Source organism: Mobula birostris, chromosome 26 (assembly GCF_030028105.1).
Source record: "Mobula birostris isolate sMobBir1 chromosome 26, sMobBir1.hap1, whole genome shotgun sequence".
Classification (NCBI taxonomy): Eukaryota; Metazoa; Chordata; class Chondrichthyes; order Myliobatiformes; family Myliobatidae; genus Mobula; species Mobula birostris.
Window position 1 is genome coordinate 15,188,938 of NC_092395.1, and position 18,512 is coordinate 15,207,449.

General features: G+C 38.1%; 1 protein-coding gene across 7 annotated transcripts in view; it reads left to right on the top strand.

The window, feature by feature from the left end:
- Positions 1-18,512, top strand: part of LOC140188335 (mesoderm induction early response protein 2-like) — a 105,242-nt gene that overhangs the window by 48,215 nt on the left and 38,515 nt on the right. For all 7 annotated transcript variants that reach the window (XM_072244487.1, XM_072244484.1, XM_072244485.1 and 4 more), the window contains 4 exons: positions 8,734-8,822; positions 12,227-12,299; positions 15,877-16,028; positions 16,654-16,735. In XM_072244487.1, coding sequence (XP_072100588.1) covers positions 8,734-8,822; positions 12,227-12,299; positions 15,877-16,028; positions 16,654-16,735 — 396 coding nt within the window. The remainder of the gene's footprint in view (positions 1-8,733; positions 8,823-12,226; positions 12,300-15,876; positions 16,029-16,653; positions 16,736-18,512) is intronic.

Here is an 18,512-nt window from a genome sequence, read left to right on the forward strand (position 1 = left end):
ACCTTGTTAAATGTATAAAACGTCTGCATCAGTGTTATCTTGTATTTCCATACAATGTTACATTAGGCTGTTACACATCTATTGTCAGAGAAGTACTTGCATAAACAGGTGAACCACCTTCATACAAGCAAGGACAGAAAACAGGGCAAAGTGAGTATACTTATTTATTCAGTAAGCTATGGGTCAATGTATTTGGTGAGTACATTTCTAATCCTTCTGGCTTCAGTCTCTTTGCCATCTGTTTTGAAATTGTTAGGTGGTTGCGTTCAAGAAAACAACAAAATACCGCGCTGCGGCGATCTGTTCCGACACGTCATGACAGTGTTTTTAAATAGTCAAAAAAGCTCACTTTACAATTTAACTCTCACGCCATTCACACCAACTGCGCATTATAACAGCTTGCGCAGTACTAAGCAGAAGCAGAAAAAGCATTTTTGTTGTGGTGTTGTCATGACAGCGTTTTTAAATCTCTCCAGTTACCCCGTACACACTACAATGGATATTAGGCGTTTTCAGATTTATTCACTCTGGAGATCGTTTCTGAAAATCTCCGTTTTCGGGGGATGAAAAAGCCGTTTCAGGGAGATGAAAACGCAGTTTCAGTTTGGACAGAAGGTCAAAACGAAGAGAAAAAGCTTCGTTTTCAAGATTATCTGGCGTAGTGTGGACGTACCCTGAGCAATTTCAAGTTCTTGGATGTCAATCAATATTTCTGAGGACCTTGCCTAGATGCAACATGTTGATGCAGCTACAAAGGAAGCAGGACAGCAGCTTTATTTCATTAGTAGTTTGAGGAGATTTGGCTTGTCAACTAAAACACTTGAAAACTACAAACATACAGTGGAGAGTATTCTGACTGGCTGCATCACCGTCTGGGATGGGGGTCGCTACTGCACAAGATTGAAATAAGTTGCAGAAACTTGTAAAATTAGTTAGCTCCATCATGGGTACTAGCCTCTGTAGTATCCAGGACATCTTCAAGGAACGCTGCGTCAGGAAGGTGGTGTCCATCATTAAGAATCCCCACCACCCAGGACATGCCCTCTTCACACTTTCTGTAGGAAGGAGATACAGAAGCCTGAAAGTACACACTCAGCAATTCAGAAACAGCTTCTTCGCTTCTACCATCTGATTTCTAAATGGAAATTGAACCCATGAACACTACCTTGCTACTTGTTTTATTTCTGTTTTTTTTTGCTCTACTTATTTTAACCTAACTATTTAATCGACATATATATACATACATATACGTATGGTACTGCGGCTATGAACTTAACAAATTTCACAACATATGTCTGTTATGTTAAATCTGATTCTGAATTAATCTGTGTATTTAATGACATACAAATCTCTTCTAGTAGTTGTTAATAACCAGTAAATTGCATGACTTGGTGTATCCTTAAGCCACATTCATCTTCAAGATTCAAGATTCAAAAAACTTTATTGTCATTCTAACCGTACATCAGCTCTGCAGGGCAGAATGAGACAGGGTTTCTCAGGAGCAGTGCAATCATAACATAACAAACGCAACACTAAATAGTATAACAATAAATAGTAAAACACAACAGCCACATGTCAGTTAAAATCAAGTTATAAGTGTCCAGTGCAAGTTAAAAGTGTCCAAAGCAGAGTCAGGTAGAGCAGCTATTTAGCAGTCTGACTGCCTGTGGGAGGAAGCTGTTTAGTAGCCTTGTGGTTTTAGTTTTGATGCTCCTGTAACGTTTGCCTGATGGCAGAAGAACAAACAGTTCATGGAGAGGGTGTGAGGGGTCTTTAATGATGTACCGTGTCTTCTGGAGGCATCGACTCTGAAAGAGGTCTTGGACAGAAGGTAGGGGACCCCAATAACCTTCTCTGCTCCCCTAACCACCCTCTGCAAGGCTTTTTGGTCAACAGCACTGCAGCTGGAGTACCAGGTTGTGATGCAAAAGGTCAGCACACTCTCAACCACGCCTCTGTAGAATGTAGTTAAGATGTTAGTGGTGAGTGATGCTTGTTTAAGCTTCCTCAGAAAGTGCAATCTCTGCTGGGTATCTCAGTCAGATTCTTTCATTGTTTCTGCTTCTCCGAACTATGTTTTTGGTCCCCTTTTTTAAAAGATGTGTTCTTTTTGCTGTTGGTGATTTTAAAGTTGTAAATTATAGAAGAGACTTGACTAGATTTGTGCAGCTTTGACTTAACCAGAAAACTCTGAATGTCCTGAAGCCTGTGGTCAGGGTGGATTATTACAGGTGCAAGACTAAATCCACTGTTAAAATATTACAAGTGGAGAGAAGCAGTAACTTAGAAGAGCTGAAACTATCTCATGCTCTATAGGGCTATGTTTTCTGAGTATTTTTTTTAACTACTTGACATTGTTAATTCATGCCAGCAGTGAAAGTATTCAGTAATGTAGACTTAACAAATGGCACCAATTCCTAGTGGAGCCATCCCTGCTTTTGTGTGTCTAAATAAATTAATCAAAAAAAATGTTAGCACACAATTACAGCAAATAATTGTGAAGGCTAATGAAATGTTGACCTTTATTGTAAGGTGTATAGAAAATAAAAGTAAGGATTTAGATGCAACTGTTTAGGGCAATACTGCGGTATTGTGCACTTTTGCTGTCTCAGTATGATGTACTTGTGATTCCTGGTACGGAGCATGAAGAAAGTCTGAACAGATTGGGCCTCTCCCTAGTGGATTACAGAAGAATGAGAGATGTCGAAATATAAGCGTCCAGAAGAATTGACAGAGCCCACGCGGAGATAATTTTTTCCCTACTGGGAAATAACCAGAGTTTTTCATTAGTGTAATTTACCCTCAATAATGTTCATTTAATATTGTTGTTTAATTCTGTGTTGCATTAAATACTGAGTCATTTAGTTTAGGCAGTTATTAGTCTTCAGAAATCATTTTTTATTCGTCTGGCAAAATTAGATCTGTGAACTTTGAGTAAAGCTACATTTAAAGATGGGTTCTATTAAATTAATTTTCTTATTCATTGTGAAAATAATCCATTGTATTTGAGAGCTGGTGAGGTGGTAGCTGAAGACATGGAGAAACTTGCCTGTATTCTGAGTGGGTGATGTGTTGCTGAAACCAAGAGTGCAGGGGAAGAAAGACCAGAAATATTTGGTAATCTTGGCAACTTTTGTGAGGGAGAAATCTGTTGAAGAAAATAAATTGTGCTAGAAGCACTGGTGTAGACCTGCATGGTCAGAACAGGCAACAACTGAGATGGAGAAAAAGGGAAGAATAGAATGGACTTCAGTAAGGCCTTTGACAAGGTCCCACATGGAAGGTTGGTTAGGAAGGTTCAATCATTAGGTATTAATATTGAAGTAGTAAAATGGATTCAGCAGTGGCTGGATGGGAGACGCCAGAGAGCGGTGGTGGAAAACTGTTAATCAGATTGGAGGCTGGTGACTAGTGATGTGCCCCAGGGATCTGTACTGGGTCCAGTGTTATTTTTCATATACATTAATGATCTGGATGATGGGGTGGTAAATTGGATGAGTAAGTATGCAGATGATACTAAGCTAGGTTGGAGTTGTGGATAATGAAGTACATTTTCAAAGCTTGCAGAGAGGTTTAGGCCAGTTAGAAGAGTGGGCTGAAAGATGGCAGATGGAGTTTAATGCTGATAAATGTGAGGTGCTACACTTTCATAGGACTAATCAAAATAGGACATACATGGTAAATGGTAGGGCATTGAAGAATGCAGTAGAACAGAGGGATCTAGGAATAATGGTGCATAGTTCCCTGAAGGTGGAACCTCATGTGGATAGGGTGGTGAAGAAAGCATTTGGTATGCTGGCCTTTATAAATCAGAGCATTGAGTATAGGAGTTGGGATGTATTATTGAAATTGTACAAGGCATTGATGAGGCCAAATTTGGAGTATTGTGTACAGTTTTGGTCACCGAATTATAGGAAAAATGTCAACAAAATAGAGAGAGTACAGAGAAGGTTTACTGGAATGTTATCTGGGTTTCATCACCTGAGTTACAGAGGAAGGTTGAACAAGTTGGATCTTTATTCTTTGGAACGTAGAAGGTTGAGGGGGGACTTGATAGAGGTATTTAAAATTATGAGAGGGATAGATAAATAGAGTTGACGTTGATAGGCTTTTTCCAATGAGAGTAGGGGAGATTCAAACAAGAGGACATGAGTTGAGAGTTAAAGGGCAAAAGTTCAGGGGTAACATGAGGGGGAACCTCTTTACTCAGAGTGGTGGCTGTGTAGAACGAGCTTCCAGCAGAAGTGGTTGAGGCAGGTTCGATGTTGTCGTTTAAAGTTAAATTGGACAGCTATGTGCACAGGAAAGGAATGGAAGGTTATGGGCTGAGTGCAGGTCGGTGGGCTAGGTGCGAGTAAGAGTTCGGCACAGACTAGAAGGGCCGAGATGGCCTGTTTTCGTGCTGTAATTGTTATATGGTTATAGAATGGAATGGAATGTTTCAGGAAGCAGGAGGAAATTCAAATAAGGTAAAAAGGTAAATTGGATCTTGGTTACTAACCTTAAAAAAAAAAGAAGAGTTTGAGCTGGAACGAGTGAAAGTGAGAGCAGGGTAGAAATCAAGATTAGCAAAAGGTAATGTTTGAGTGGAGGATTGGAGTGTGTAACAACACCAACATACTAATGTACTGGGAAAAGAGGCAAGGGAAGGTGCTTAAGTGAGGACAAGAAATGCACCATGTATTCCATAAAGAAATTTGGGTAACTTGGATCATTATGGGTTGAAAACCATTGTGGCTATCATTATTGATTGAAAAGCAGTACATGGAATTAGAGAAGTTGTTCAGTGTGATCATTTCAATTAAGCAAAGGAATCTGGTGGTGGAAGGAAAACTGGTTGAGCCTCTATTCAAAGGGGAAGCAAGTCCAAGAAGATGGGAGGCAATAACTGGTTTAGTTATGGGGCATGGACTAGGGCAGTGGTAGGCAACCTTAAGCACAAATGATTTTCTAGCATGCGCTATTCATTAATTTGAGGCAAAACATAATTAGATGTATTTAAATGGATAATTCCCATATTTCCAATTTTTTATGGCATTTATCTGGCCTACCGTTCACTCATTAATATGTGATCCGGCCCACAGAGGCAAAAAAGTTGCCGACCCCTGGACTAGGACATGTGGAAAGAATATCAATGAGAAGGTATTCTATAGGTACCGATCATAATTCAGTTCGACGTAACATTGTTGTGGTAAAAGCTAGGAGTCAATGTGCACAGGTCCACAGAACCTTCTGCATAGGTTAGGTTGCAGGAGAGGTCAATATGCCAATTAAAATGACATATGCTATTCTTATCCTCTATTTATTGAGATATTGACTACAGGTCGACCTTCACTAATCTGGCGCCATTGGGACCTGAGGAGTGCCGGATTAGTGAAAATGCCGAATTACAGAAGAATCACATTAAGCATAATCAGTGCCGGATTATCGAAGGAACCAGAGTACAAATAGTCGGATTAGTGAAGGTCGACCTGTATAAGAACAGTGATGTTTGGCAAGAACTATATACATTAGGCTACAGTTTGTACAGCTCTGGTCAACACATTACAAGAAGGATAAAATTGCAGTAGGGAGGATGCAGAGGAGACTTGCAAAGGTGCTGCTGAACCTGGAAAATTATAGCGGTGAAGAAAGGTTAAGCAAGCTAGAGCTGTTTTCTTTACTAGCTATGAGACTGAGAAAAGACACGAGTGAGCTTTAGAAGATTGTGGGGCCTGGATAAAGTACATTGGAAGGAAAACAAGGTGCAGATATTAAGTATTTTTTTAAATTGGGGAGGAAATGAAGCAAACATTTTTAATTAGAGGGTGATTGGGAGGGGATCTGAAACATGCTCTATGGAAAGATAGCAGAGGTAGAAACCTTGAACAGTACTTGGATGATTATTTGGAAAAGCTGTTACTTGTAGCTGTGGAAGGCATCATTAGGCTTGGGAAATTTTTCTGTCTGCCAAAGACAGAAGTTGCTAAATAATTACCACCTATGGTGTATTTTCTGATTTTACAAGCAAAGGGTTCACAGGCTATAATGTGGGATGGCGTGTGAGAGTATTAGGTGAAAGAAAATCAGCTGGTTGGAACCAATAATGTAGAAATAGTTGAAGTGCTAAAGATGTCAGAAAACTTTGTAGATGGAGATGGGAAGAAGCTGGAAGACATGAAAGAGGATAGACCACAGTTAGAAATAAATTAATATACTAAGCAAGAACTGGCAGTACTGATTCTACCGGTACAGTACTCCTTTAGACAATAGGGAGAGGTCTGTATTGAGGAACAAGGTTGGAAGCTGGAAGGATGATTACTAAAATGTAAAGCAGAGCATGTCAAATATGCACATAACTATTAAAGTGCATATGTATACATTGTAAGAATGAGTATTATTTACAAATCAAAAGTACTAGTACCCTAATAAATTTGCATTTTTTTAATAGAATGACTGTTGCTAAAATCATTTTTAAAGAGAGATTAAGGAAAAAAATGCACAACTTTCATAGATCATTCTTGGATTGCTCCAAATTTCCTAAGTCATTGAAGTACCTTTTTCCTTTGTAAGAAAGTTTGAAAACTTACTTGCTCATGTAGCATTGCTGTCAGATAAATGACCAAACATTGATTGTATGGTGGGAAACAATAGTCAGATTGACTAGGAGGTAGAGACATGGTCCACAAAGGAGAAATTAAAAGCTTTCAAAGTTGTTTTTCACTGTGTAGGTCCCTAATATTAAAAGTCATTTTTAATAGCTGTCCTAAATTAAATAAAAAGATGTACATTTTTTTGTTTTAAGGATTATGACTTACTTTTTGGAGGACTGGACAGGTATTAAAATCCCTTCATAGGCTCAATTCTTCCAGCATTCCTGAAGAATTCCCCACTGGAGTTTCATTAGCCATAAATACAAATTATTGATTTGGAATGTGAACAATTCACTATGTCACCTTTAAAAAAAAGATTTGTTTGCTTGCTTCCAGTTAGTTTTAAAATGATTTTCAATGCTTGTTCTAATTTTACATACCATCATTTTCTCCTTTTTTAAAATGGGCTTCTTTATAAGTGTAGACCACAGTCTTGGCATCAGTAGTGCAGTAGAAGTGAGCAGTATTGTTTGATCACTTAACTATACCTGGTCAAGTGATAATCCTATAGTTTACGTGGACTGGTGTAATGCATCACTCATCTACACTTCGAATTCTATTTCTGACATTGATGTGAACTCCAAAATCAGCTTCAAAACCTGGAGAAACAAAATTTCACAAATTCAAGAACATTTCCTTTCATCCAAAGGCTACTAGATTTTAATAGCCGGTGATTGACTGTTCGAATAATTTAAGGGATTTTTATGGAGGTAATCTAGAACTTGTGGGAGATGTTCTTTGAGAGGAGGAAATCATCTTTTGACATGGGGAACCCAGACATTTAACTTGAGAGGACTAACAAAATGATCACCAGCTTTTACTGTGTACATTATGATATGCTATGTCACAGTGTTATATGTGCTTGCATGCTTTCTGCTTGACAGAACAGTCAGTGAAAAATTAATCCTTGAGTAAATAGTCATCATTGACTTGGGTGCAAACTTACTTCAGTGCTGTGGGTTGAAGAAACTTTAGAATAGGAACATAAGTTTACAATTAAAATTTTGGCAAAAAGAGCCAAAAGTGCTTCAGTTGGGTTCTTGCATCACAAAAATAGGCTGTTTACAAGTTACATAATTTACCTCTTTGGAGCCTCTTCCAATCACCTAATTTTGCTGGGATTTTCTAAACATTTTCCTTTGTGCTTGACAAATTTCCCTTAATGCATTTATGCTATTTATATCTCCATGCTTACCATATTGAGTCCCTTAATAATTAAAGACTGTATTGAGCCTTAATTTATTTGTTCTTTCCAGATAAATATATTCCTCATCTGTGGCATCATTCTAGTAGATCTTTGCCTGGACTCTGTCTATCTAGTGCCTCTGTCCTCTGTATAATTTGGATTTAAGATGTATACATGCTTTAGTCAATATGTCATCTAGTATTCACTATTCACAGATTACAGAATAGAATGGAAATCTGTTACTTTGTGCATCCTAGCAATGTCAACCCATTAATGCAAAAATAGGAATAAGTAGTGATAACTTAGAAATTTTTAGCCAATATTAAGGATAGTCAAGGTACAAAGAAGGACAGCCTTGGTGCTTGCACTACAATTCACCAGCCTTTTATTTTAAAAAACTGAGGAAACATTGGTGGGTTAAGATCCTATTTAGAATGCTCTCGAATTATTTAAAACCTTCAGCCAAGTATATTCCTTTGCATGTTTGTGTGGTTTGAGAAAAATTGGCTTCAGTTTTTGATGAGTTAACTAGTATATAACTACGAATAAATTCTTCTCGAGCTTCCAGCCGGGTACAGGTATCAATTATAACCGATGTTTCAGTGACAGACTCTGCCACCTTCACCAGGGATGATGCCTGAAGATAGTAGTGTTTGTCATCGAAATGTTGGTTATAATTGATATCCGTACCCAGCTGGAAGCCCAAGAAGAATTTATTTGTCAGATATGCCGGGAAAGTGTTAGATCCTAGTAGCTAACTGTTTCAGCTGTTAAATATCTACAGATGACTAAGAGAGTCCATTCTTGAATTTCACACCGGTAAACCTGCATGAAGTGAAAATAAGTTACTGCTCCTGTCAATTGTATTTAATTACTAAATTTGCATATTAATCACCGATTTTATTTGATTTCTAGCAAATTCTATTGAAGATGATAAGGAACTTTCATTAACGGATGAGGATTCTGAAGAAGATGATTCCATTTTGTCAAATGACTGTAAAAAGGTTTGTGCATGCGAACATGAGACTGATAAAGGATGTGTGCTACTGTAGATGTTTAAGTTCAGAAGAGATACTGCCATTACAGTATATGACATTGGACAATTTTTGTAACTACAATAAAATGCTTGTTCTTGTCACAGTTGTTCCATCTTTTACATCCACTTTGTATCATTTTTATCTTTCCCCACTTTCGTTGTTTTTGATAACACTTCACGTTGTTGAGATGGCATATAACTGTGATACTCATCTTGCAAAATCTGTGTTTTAATTCCAACCCAGTTCTTGATACCTTATATCAGCTAAGATGCCAGAAGTTGCATCGTTACTGAACTAAGACATGGATAATAGAAAGGAAAGCATAAAAGCTTTCATTATATTTTGAATGGTAGCTGGATATACGAGGTGGACAAGTCATAATATTTGTAAGGTTATTTTACTAAATTGTTGACTGCAGCATGAAGTTAAGGTAGTAACAGATATGGGTACAACCTGAATAATCCAACGTGCTCAGGAATTTGATGCCAGGCTCATGGAGTTTCTGGGCTATTGGATCTTATTTTTTTTAAACTGTTGCACAGTGTTACAAGGAATTTTCTAGAAAATCCAATAGGTCTACAGGGAGTACAGGAAATGGGATCCTGCTCAGTTTAAACAGAGCACAGGAAATGGCCCTATTGGTTTGAATGGGAATCTGAGAATCAAGGCCCCTTTGAAACCTCTGAGGGGTGAGTATAAACAGTGAGGGAACTGGAGCTCTAACAAGTCAGAAGGGAGCAGTGGTCTGGGTGAGTGAGGGGGGCCTGGCAAATGTTACCTGGAAAGCCAGACGCTGAATTGTTGGGATTTCCAAAAGATTGAATAGCAGATTATAGCAATTTTGCTGTACTGGGTTTTGTTATAAGAAGTTTAGATTATAAAGATGGCTGTCTAAATTTATTCTAAATCTGTCTGAAACCTACTAAGAGGTATGATTGAATAGGTTAAAATAAAAGGCTATAGTAAACATGTTCATTGTGGGTGTAGAAGCCGTGTATCTATTTTTCAATTTGAAGGGTCCATGTATCTATTTTCTGTCTTTATTGTATTTTTGCAGTGTGTTTATTATGAGTAGTCTGTCAGGTGGGTTGGGGCATGGTAGAATCAAATGAGTATCGTTATGTGTTCACGCTTTGGGTTAGTTCGTTGTTAGCCAGAGGAAATGAGCCATGGGATATGACATTTTTTTGTTAATGGCTTAAATACGCTAACTTTGCTAATTGGAATGCTAATTTAGTTTGACTGCTGATTATGTATGGTATCCTTTATAGAAAGGAAAGGCAGCAAGTCCTGATTAATTAGTAATAGAACAAATTATCACCCTTGAAGGTTATGGAATTGAAAAACTTACTGATTTAATCAATGACATTTATGAGACTGGAATAATACCAGAAGAGATGAAAAAATCAGTATTTATCGCTCTTCCAAAGAAACCTGGAGCAATAGAATGTGAATTACATAGGACCATAAGTTTAATGAGTCATATCACCAAGGTACTTCTAAGAATTTTGATGACAAGAGTTAAAAGTAAGATACAAGCTGAAATAGGCAAAGAACAATGTGGTTTTGTGAAAGACAAGGGTAGAGGAAACGCAATATTGATGTTAAGGATACTATCAGAACGAGCTATTCAAGTGCAAAAAGATTTGTTTGTTTTATCAACTACACAGAAGCATTTGATAAAGTGAAGCACAATTCTGAAATATTACAGAAAACTCTAGATCTAGATTCAAAATTTCCCCCTGGGATCAATAAAGTATGACTATGAAAGACCTCCGCCTAATCAGAAATCTGTACTGGGAACAAACTGCCGCTGTAAGAATAGATGAAGAAGTGAGTCAGTTTACGAAAATCAAGAGAGGCATTAGACAAGGGTGTGTTTTCTCCACTGATTTATTTAATGTGTACAGTGAATCAATATTACAAAAAATAAGAGACATCTTGGAAATCAAAGTTGGCGGTGAAAACATCAATATTTTCAGATATGCAGATGACACTGTGTTAATTGCAAGTACAGAGGAAGAACTACAAAACTTAATTGATATAGTTGTTGAAGAAAGTGCAAAAATGGGTCTATCTATCAATTGCAAAAAGACAGAATGTATGGTGATAGCCAAAAAGAAGGAGAATCCTATCTGCAGGCTGAGAATAAACGGGGAAGGCAGAAAACAATTACAGAACTTTTGCTACTTAGGAAGCTGGGTGACATCAGATGGCAGGTGCGATATGGACATCAAAAGAAGAATAGGGATGGCGAAATTTCCTCCGTTTGTAGATAATTTCTTTTACTGTGGACTGATGGATATTGGAGTCTTGAGAAATGCTCTTGCAGCCTTTTCCAACTTCATGCATCTCTACAGTTCTTTTTCTGAGCTCCTTTGAAAATTCTTTTGATCGAACCATGGTGCACATAAATATTTCTTTCTTGAGAAATGCAGGCTCATGTCAGTAACATGATTTTATGTGTCTTTTTATAGGGCAGGGCACCTCTACAACCCACACCTCCAGTCTTATCTCATTGATTGGAACAGCTGATTCTAAATAGCTTTTGTAGAAGACATTACCCCAGGGGTTCACATTTTTTTTGAACCTAGACTGTGATTGCTTAGATGGTGTACTCAGTATTGATGATAAGAAGTGCAATTGTTCGTGTGTTATTAGATTAGGCAGATTGTGTTTGTCAATTATTGTCTTTAATTGAACATCAGACCACATTTTTAAGTAATTAATGCAGAAAACCAGGTAATTGCAAAGGGTTCACAAACTTTTTCTTGCAACTGTGCATAGGAGTATTTTCTGCTCTTTTACATTTTCTTTGGCAATTGAAACCATCCATCAACTGGAAGACAAGTTTATTGCCCATTCCTAATTGCCTGTGAACTGTATGGGTTATTTTGGAGAGCATTTAAGAATCAAGCAAACTTATAGATCTGGAGTCGTATTTATGTTGGATGACAAACCTCCACTATTGGGTATAATCCAGTCATGCCTGATTTTTTATAAAAAAACTGAAAAATATTGTCAATTCTATGCATTTAAAAAATAATTAAGAATGTTAAATGAATATATAGTCCTCAACCTCCCTGACTGAATTTAAACTCTAATCTCCAGATTGTTAGTACAACCTGGGTTACTAATTTAACTGCTGTGTTACCTCCATACCCAATGGGGTTGATCCTATGTTTGAGTGACTACAACTTGTCCTGTATATTACAAATCTAAGCATTATCTTGACCTTAGTGAAGATTCCTAATTGTGTAATAGGCTTTGGTTAGATGCAGTTGTGTATTAAATCCTTTGGATAGAATTTGAGAATGTATTTTATACCCTGCAAGATAACTTGACAAAGTGTGTGTTTTGATTTACTTTAGGAAATTATGATTGGTCCTCAATATCAAGCTCCAATTCCACCTTTTATAAGCAAATATAGGCAGAATGAAAAAGGTAGGATCAGAAAATGGTCTAAGTTCCTTCCTGGTTACGGTTTTTAACAAATTACTTTGTTTGTTTCCTCAGCTTTGTAGTTCTTACTATTGTGGATTGATGTGGATGAAAATATTGTTTTGTTATAGAAATGAAGAAAATTGGGAGCAGGAACAGGAGCAGACTACTTGGCCATCTAGTATAGTTGTGACTAATCAGTCTTCTGTCTTAATATCACATTCCTACTATATCCCCATACTCCTGATTGCTTTTTATATCTAGAAATCTAACTCCTTAAATATTTTCAGCAATCGTACTTGCTCATCCTGAAGCAGAGAATTCCACAAGTTCTTCATTCTGGGGTGTTGAAATTTCTTCTCGTCACAGTTCTACATATCAAAATTGCTAAACTCTAGTGAATGTAGCCCATGCTATCCTTATGTAACAGTTCCATTACTCTTGGAATAGTTGGCAAACTATTGGTGTATTCCCTCCCTGCCAGCTATATCCCTTATTGGGGATGGAGACCAAAACTGCACACAGTACTCCAGGCGTGGTCGGCGTAATTGTAGCAAGGTCGCCATATCCTGTACTCAAATCTCAATCCAGGCCAAATATCTTCAAATATGAATTGTTTGCTGTACCTACCTGTATGCTTTAAGTGACTTGTTACAAGGACACCCAGAACCCAGAATTTATCTTCTCATTAAAAGAACCTTCTGTCCTCTTTGCTAAATTCTAAACTGTCCCCAGTCATCAGGCCTGCTTTTTTTTTTTTTTTTTTTTTACCTTTCTGATATTTATATATCCTATTTCTATCAAATACTATCCCAAATTTTCTTTTGTAAACTGTCTTTCTAAACTTATTTTTGTGCCAGACAGCAATGAAAACTTGTGATAAATCACATTAACATTCTTTAAATATTATCCATTGTCTTTCTGCTGTCAACCCATTTTAAAAAAAACTTCCCTAGTCTTCATAGCTTCTCAGATTAAAGATTAGAAAGAGATTGAAGGCTAGCTTTATTTCCCACATCCAATGAAATGTGTTTTGTGCGTCAGCAAGCGTAACACAGTCTGATGATTGTGCTAGGGACTGCCTGTAAGAGTTGCCACACTTCTGCTGCCAGTATAGCATGCTTGCTGAAATTGATCAAACGATCATGTGCTTATTCACTGAATAAGCACATTTTATATATGCCCATTAAATTTATTTTGTTTTGGCTCAGTGGTTGCTGTATTAATAATTGATAATTAATGATGGCAATTAATATTTAGGGTTTCCTATTATACTGTTAGTGCTTGACATTAAAGCATCATTCTCATTTTGTTTTGTCTTTATATATTTTTAGCAATGCAATTTTTTTTAAATGTAGATTATTTATAAATGTATTTACAGAGAAACATGCTTCTGTCAAGCTTTGTTCTAGCACGTGAATTGTGAAAATCACATCCCTATATGGTAGGCAATTGAGTTTCAATCAAGTGGTCAATAGTGTCAGTCCATGGTCTCCTCTACTTCCACAATGAAGCCATTCTCATGTTGGAGAAGCAACACCTCATATTGGGTAGCCTCCAACCTGATGGCATGACAGTGATTTGCACTAACTTCTGATAATATTGCCCCCTTTTCTTCACTCTTCTATTCCCCACTCTGGTTCCTCTCTTACCTTTTCTCTTCTCCTCATCCTCCTGTGAACTTCCCCATGGTGCTGCTCCTCCTTCCCTTTCTCTCATGGCCCACTCTTCTCTCCAGTCAAATTTCTTTATCTTTAGCCCTTTACCTTTTCCACCTATCACCTTCCAGCTTCTCACTTCATTCTCCAGCACTCCCCCAAACTGGCTTCAACTACCACTTTCTAGCTTGTACTCCTTCACCTTCCTATTCTGGCTTCTTCCCCCTTCCTTTCCAGTCACGATGAAGGGTCTCGGCCTGAAACGTCAACAGTTTATACTTTTCTATAGATGTTGTCTGACCTGCTGAGTTCCTCCAGTGTTTGTATGTGTCACTGTGGATTTTCAGCACCTGCAGAATTTCTTGTGTCTATAAATTCCACTTTGCATTCTCCATAATGTTTTTCTTCCTCTTAAGCCCATCATTCCTTCTGGGTCTTAGGCTGCCGACAGCAACCCACCAGAGTCCTCTGTGCTGGACTAGTCTTTCAAGTTGTCCCCAGGTATAGCCCATCTTGCGTCTTCTAGGTGAAGATCCTTCCTCTCCCAGGATTGAGGACTATAGCACTTCTGTTGGTGTTTCTATAGCTCTGGGTATTTACAGGATGGGGTTGCTAGCCCCATTCCCAACCATCCTTTCTTCACAGCTGGGTGTGGGACAGTGCATGGCAGAGTTACTCAATAACATTATTCACTAATAAAAGTCGATATAAGCAGTGTGATACCCTAATAGAGTTTGGTGCACAAGTGACTGCAGGTGCTGAAATCTGGAGTAGCAGACCAAGTGCTGGAGGAACTCGACAGGTCAGGCATAGATCCATTGGTCCATTGATGCTGCCTGACCTGTTGAGTTCTGGCAGCTTTTTGTGTGATTCTCCAGAGTTTGCTGCATGCCTGGGCACCATTTCGGTGATTTCATGTGCATGACCTGCAAATAGCCTAGCTTCTCATGAAACCTGTTGTCGTATCTGGGAGTGGGAACCTGCGTTGGTGGATAATCTTTGGCAAAATACGAAAATGTGACTGCAATTCTGCCTTGATGCGCTTTCTCCACTTATGTTACCAGTGCCTTTCTTGCATTCCCCTTTCCATGTGACCTGGATTAGATCTGTGAGTTGTCTGGTTTCCTTTTCACTCTGCAGTAGCTTGATTTCAAGTAATAAGCTTTTAAAAAGGCCTCTTCTTCACCACACAATCCCTTACCCCTTTTGCTCTACACCTCTACAGAATTTTACTTTGGTGGGCTTTTTTTTGTAATAATATTTCAAAATTAGCTTCCCCTTCTGTGGAATCTCACTGAAGCTAAATACTTGCCTTCTGCAAGCTAAAATGTTATAAACTTCTCGTCTGATACTCACCTAGGATGTAGAAAGTGTCCATTTTATCAAAATTTCTTAATCCTCTTACTGTAAATATCCACTAAGAACTTACCAGTTTGTGCAGTGTTTATTTCTGCCATCTTTATATGCATTGGATATTGGCATATAGTTGGATTCTGTACAAAGTATTCAAAATCCAGTAATTGGGCTTTGCAGTTTTTATCTGGCATTGATCATGTTGTGAAAAGAGGAACCTATGAAACAGTGACGCACTGTATTCTCAGATTTTTAAAAAACATGGCTGCAGCTTTTCACCATCTAACAATTCAAAATCTATTGAAGAAGATTACAAATGGAAAAAAGTAAAGAGTTTGTTAGTAAAAGAATATTTATATTTTACAACTAATTTATTGAATTGAAAGCACTGGAAGATATTGGGATGTTAAAACACTAAATGCATGTTTTATCAGTTAAGTGTGTATATTTTGAGATACCAGGTTCTGTTTTTTACTTAGGGTGAATAATTTCGTTGAGGTTCTAATAACATTGATTCAGTTTTGAATGATTTGTATTTGGTGCATTTGTTCTTTCTTCCACACCACTAGTTTATGATAATGAAGACCAGTTGCTATGGGATCCCTATGTTCTCCCAGAAAGAAGAGTCGAAGAGTTTCTGTACAAAGCAGTAAAGAGATCGAGAGAAGAAAAAATAACAGAGAACTTCCCTGAAGGAATACTTGTAAAAGATAGTGAACAGGTGAGTAACCAGTCAATATACTGTAACTCAACTTCTGTTGAGTCTTGTGCTCCTTTCTGTGTAGGTCTGATGGTATCTTAAGTCCAAGCCGATTCCAAATTAAATAATTTTTTTAAAAGATATCTGGGGTAAATTCTGCTTCAAGAGCACTTCAAAGATAACATGTTGCAAAAAGGATTTTCTTTACTACTAGGCTCTACTTGAAGGGTACTTGTCATCATAGACATATTCCCAAATATACACAACAGAAAGGGCTTTGTATACACTATTATGTATACACTGTCACTGTTTATTTATGGAAGCCATGAACCAATAACATTCAACCATGTGGAGCAAGCAAATAACTTGCATCCATTTATATAACTTGAAAACATTACTACTTGAAATAAATTAGAGATTTTTAAAGCATGTGTGGTTGCCATTTGGTTCTGATTGATCTCCCTCCAATCTCCCCAGTTTTGATGTTTGCAGTACTTTCTATATTATTTTTAATATTTTTATTTATTGAAGATATGAAAGTAATTTCAGTAACAAATATTGCTTATATTACCTTCATCTGATCATTTTTCAGAAAGTAGTGCTTCTAATCTATGGATCAATTTCCAATCTGTCTTTAACTCCATAGGCTTTATATGAGCTCGTGAAATGCAATTTTAATGCTGAGGAAGCTCTCAGAAGACTAAGATTTAATGTCAAGGTGGTACAAGGTATGCTTCCATTTTGTTTTGAATGCCTTTTCTAATCACTAACATTACGTAAATTATTCAAGTTGGTTGAGATATCTGCCACTAGTGTTTTCCATGTGGTATCACTTTTAATGCTAATTGTGTTTAAAGCAGTATGAAGAATTGAAAGACCTTTGGGGTCCTGCTTTTTAGCTTTCTTCCTAGACTCCTACATTCACCCTTTTCCTAGCTGTGTCATTGGTACCAATATATACAACTCCATTCCCCTCCTCCCCACCATGCTTCCCTCTGAGCCACAGAGCCAGTCTCAGGGCAGAGACCTGTTCGCTGTAACTTCCCCAGGTAGATTACTCACCCCCTCCATCAATGATATCCAGAGCAGTATACTTGTTATTGAGAGGAACAGCCACAAGGGTACACTGCACTAACTGTCTATTCTCTTTTCCCTCATCTGACAGTCACCCACCTATGTGGTTCCTGCAACTTAGATGTGAGTGCCTCCCCATAGCTCTTACCTTTCAACTCCTCATTCTCCTGAATGATCTGTAGGTCGTCCAGTTCCAGCTGTAGTTCACGTTCCATAATGCAGCCTAAAAAGAGTTGTGGCTGGATGACTTTTTGCAGGTGTAGTCATCAGGGACACTGGAGGTCACCATCAAACTTCCCACATTATACAAGAGGAATGCACATTCCCTGGGTTCAATACCTGTTAGAGTCAATTGTTAAGGACGAGCTGATGGAGTACTTGGTGACACAGTCAGCATGGTTTCCTTCAGAGAAAATCCTGCCTGTTGAACCTGTTGGAATTCTTTGAAGAGATTACAAGTAGGATAGATTAAAGGGAATGCAGTGGATGTTGTATATTTGGGCTTTTTAGAGGGCTTTGACAAGATGCCACACAGGATGCTGCTTACCAAGTTAAGAGCCCATGGTATTACAAGAAAGTTACTAATATGGTTAGAGCCTTGGCTGATCTTAGGAGGCAGCGAGTAGGAATATAAGAATCCTTTTCTGGCTGGCTGCTAGTGACTAGTGGTGTTCCGCAGGGTTCGGTGTTAGGACCACTTCTTTTTATGCTGTATATAAATGATTTAGATTATGGAATAGATAGCTTTGGTGCCAAGTTTGCAGATGATATGAAGATTTTGGAGGGGCAGTTAGTGTTGCGGAAACAGGTAGGATGCAGACGGACTTAGACAGATTAGGAGAATGGGCAAGAAAGTGAAAAATGAAATACAATGTTGGAAAATGCATGGTCATGCACTTTGGTACTAGAAATAAATGCGTGGACTATTTTCTAAAAGTGGAGAAAATCCAAAAATTTAAGGTGCAAAGGGACTTGGGAGTCCTTGTGCAGAACACCCTAAGGGTTAACTTGCAGGTTGAGTTGGTGGTGAGGAAGGCAAATGCCATGTTAGCATTCATTTCAAGTGGTCTAGAATACAAGAGCAAGGATGTGATGCTGAAGCTTTATAAAGCACTGATGAGACTTCACCTTGAGTATTGTGAGCAGTTTTGGGCCCCTCATCTTTGAAAGGATGTGCTGGCATTGGAGAAGGTCCAGGGGAGGTTCACAAAGATGATTCCAGGAATGAAAAGGTTTTCATACTAGGAACATTTGATGGCTCTGGGTCTGTACTCGCTGGAATTGAGAAGAATGAGGGGGGATCTCATGGAAACCTTTCAAATGTTGAAAGGCCTAGACAGAGTAGATGTGGAAATGATGTTTCCCATGGTGGGAGAGTCTAGCACAAGAGGGCATAGCCTCAGGATAGAGGGGTGCACTTTCAAAACAGAG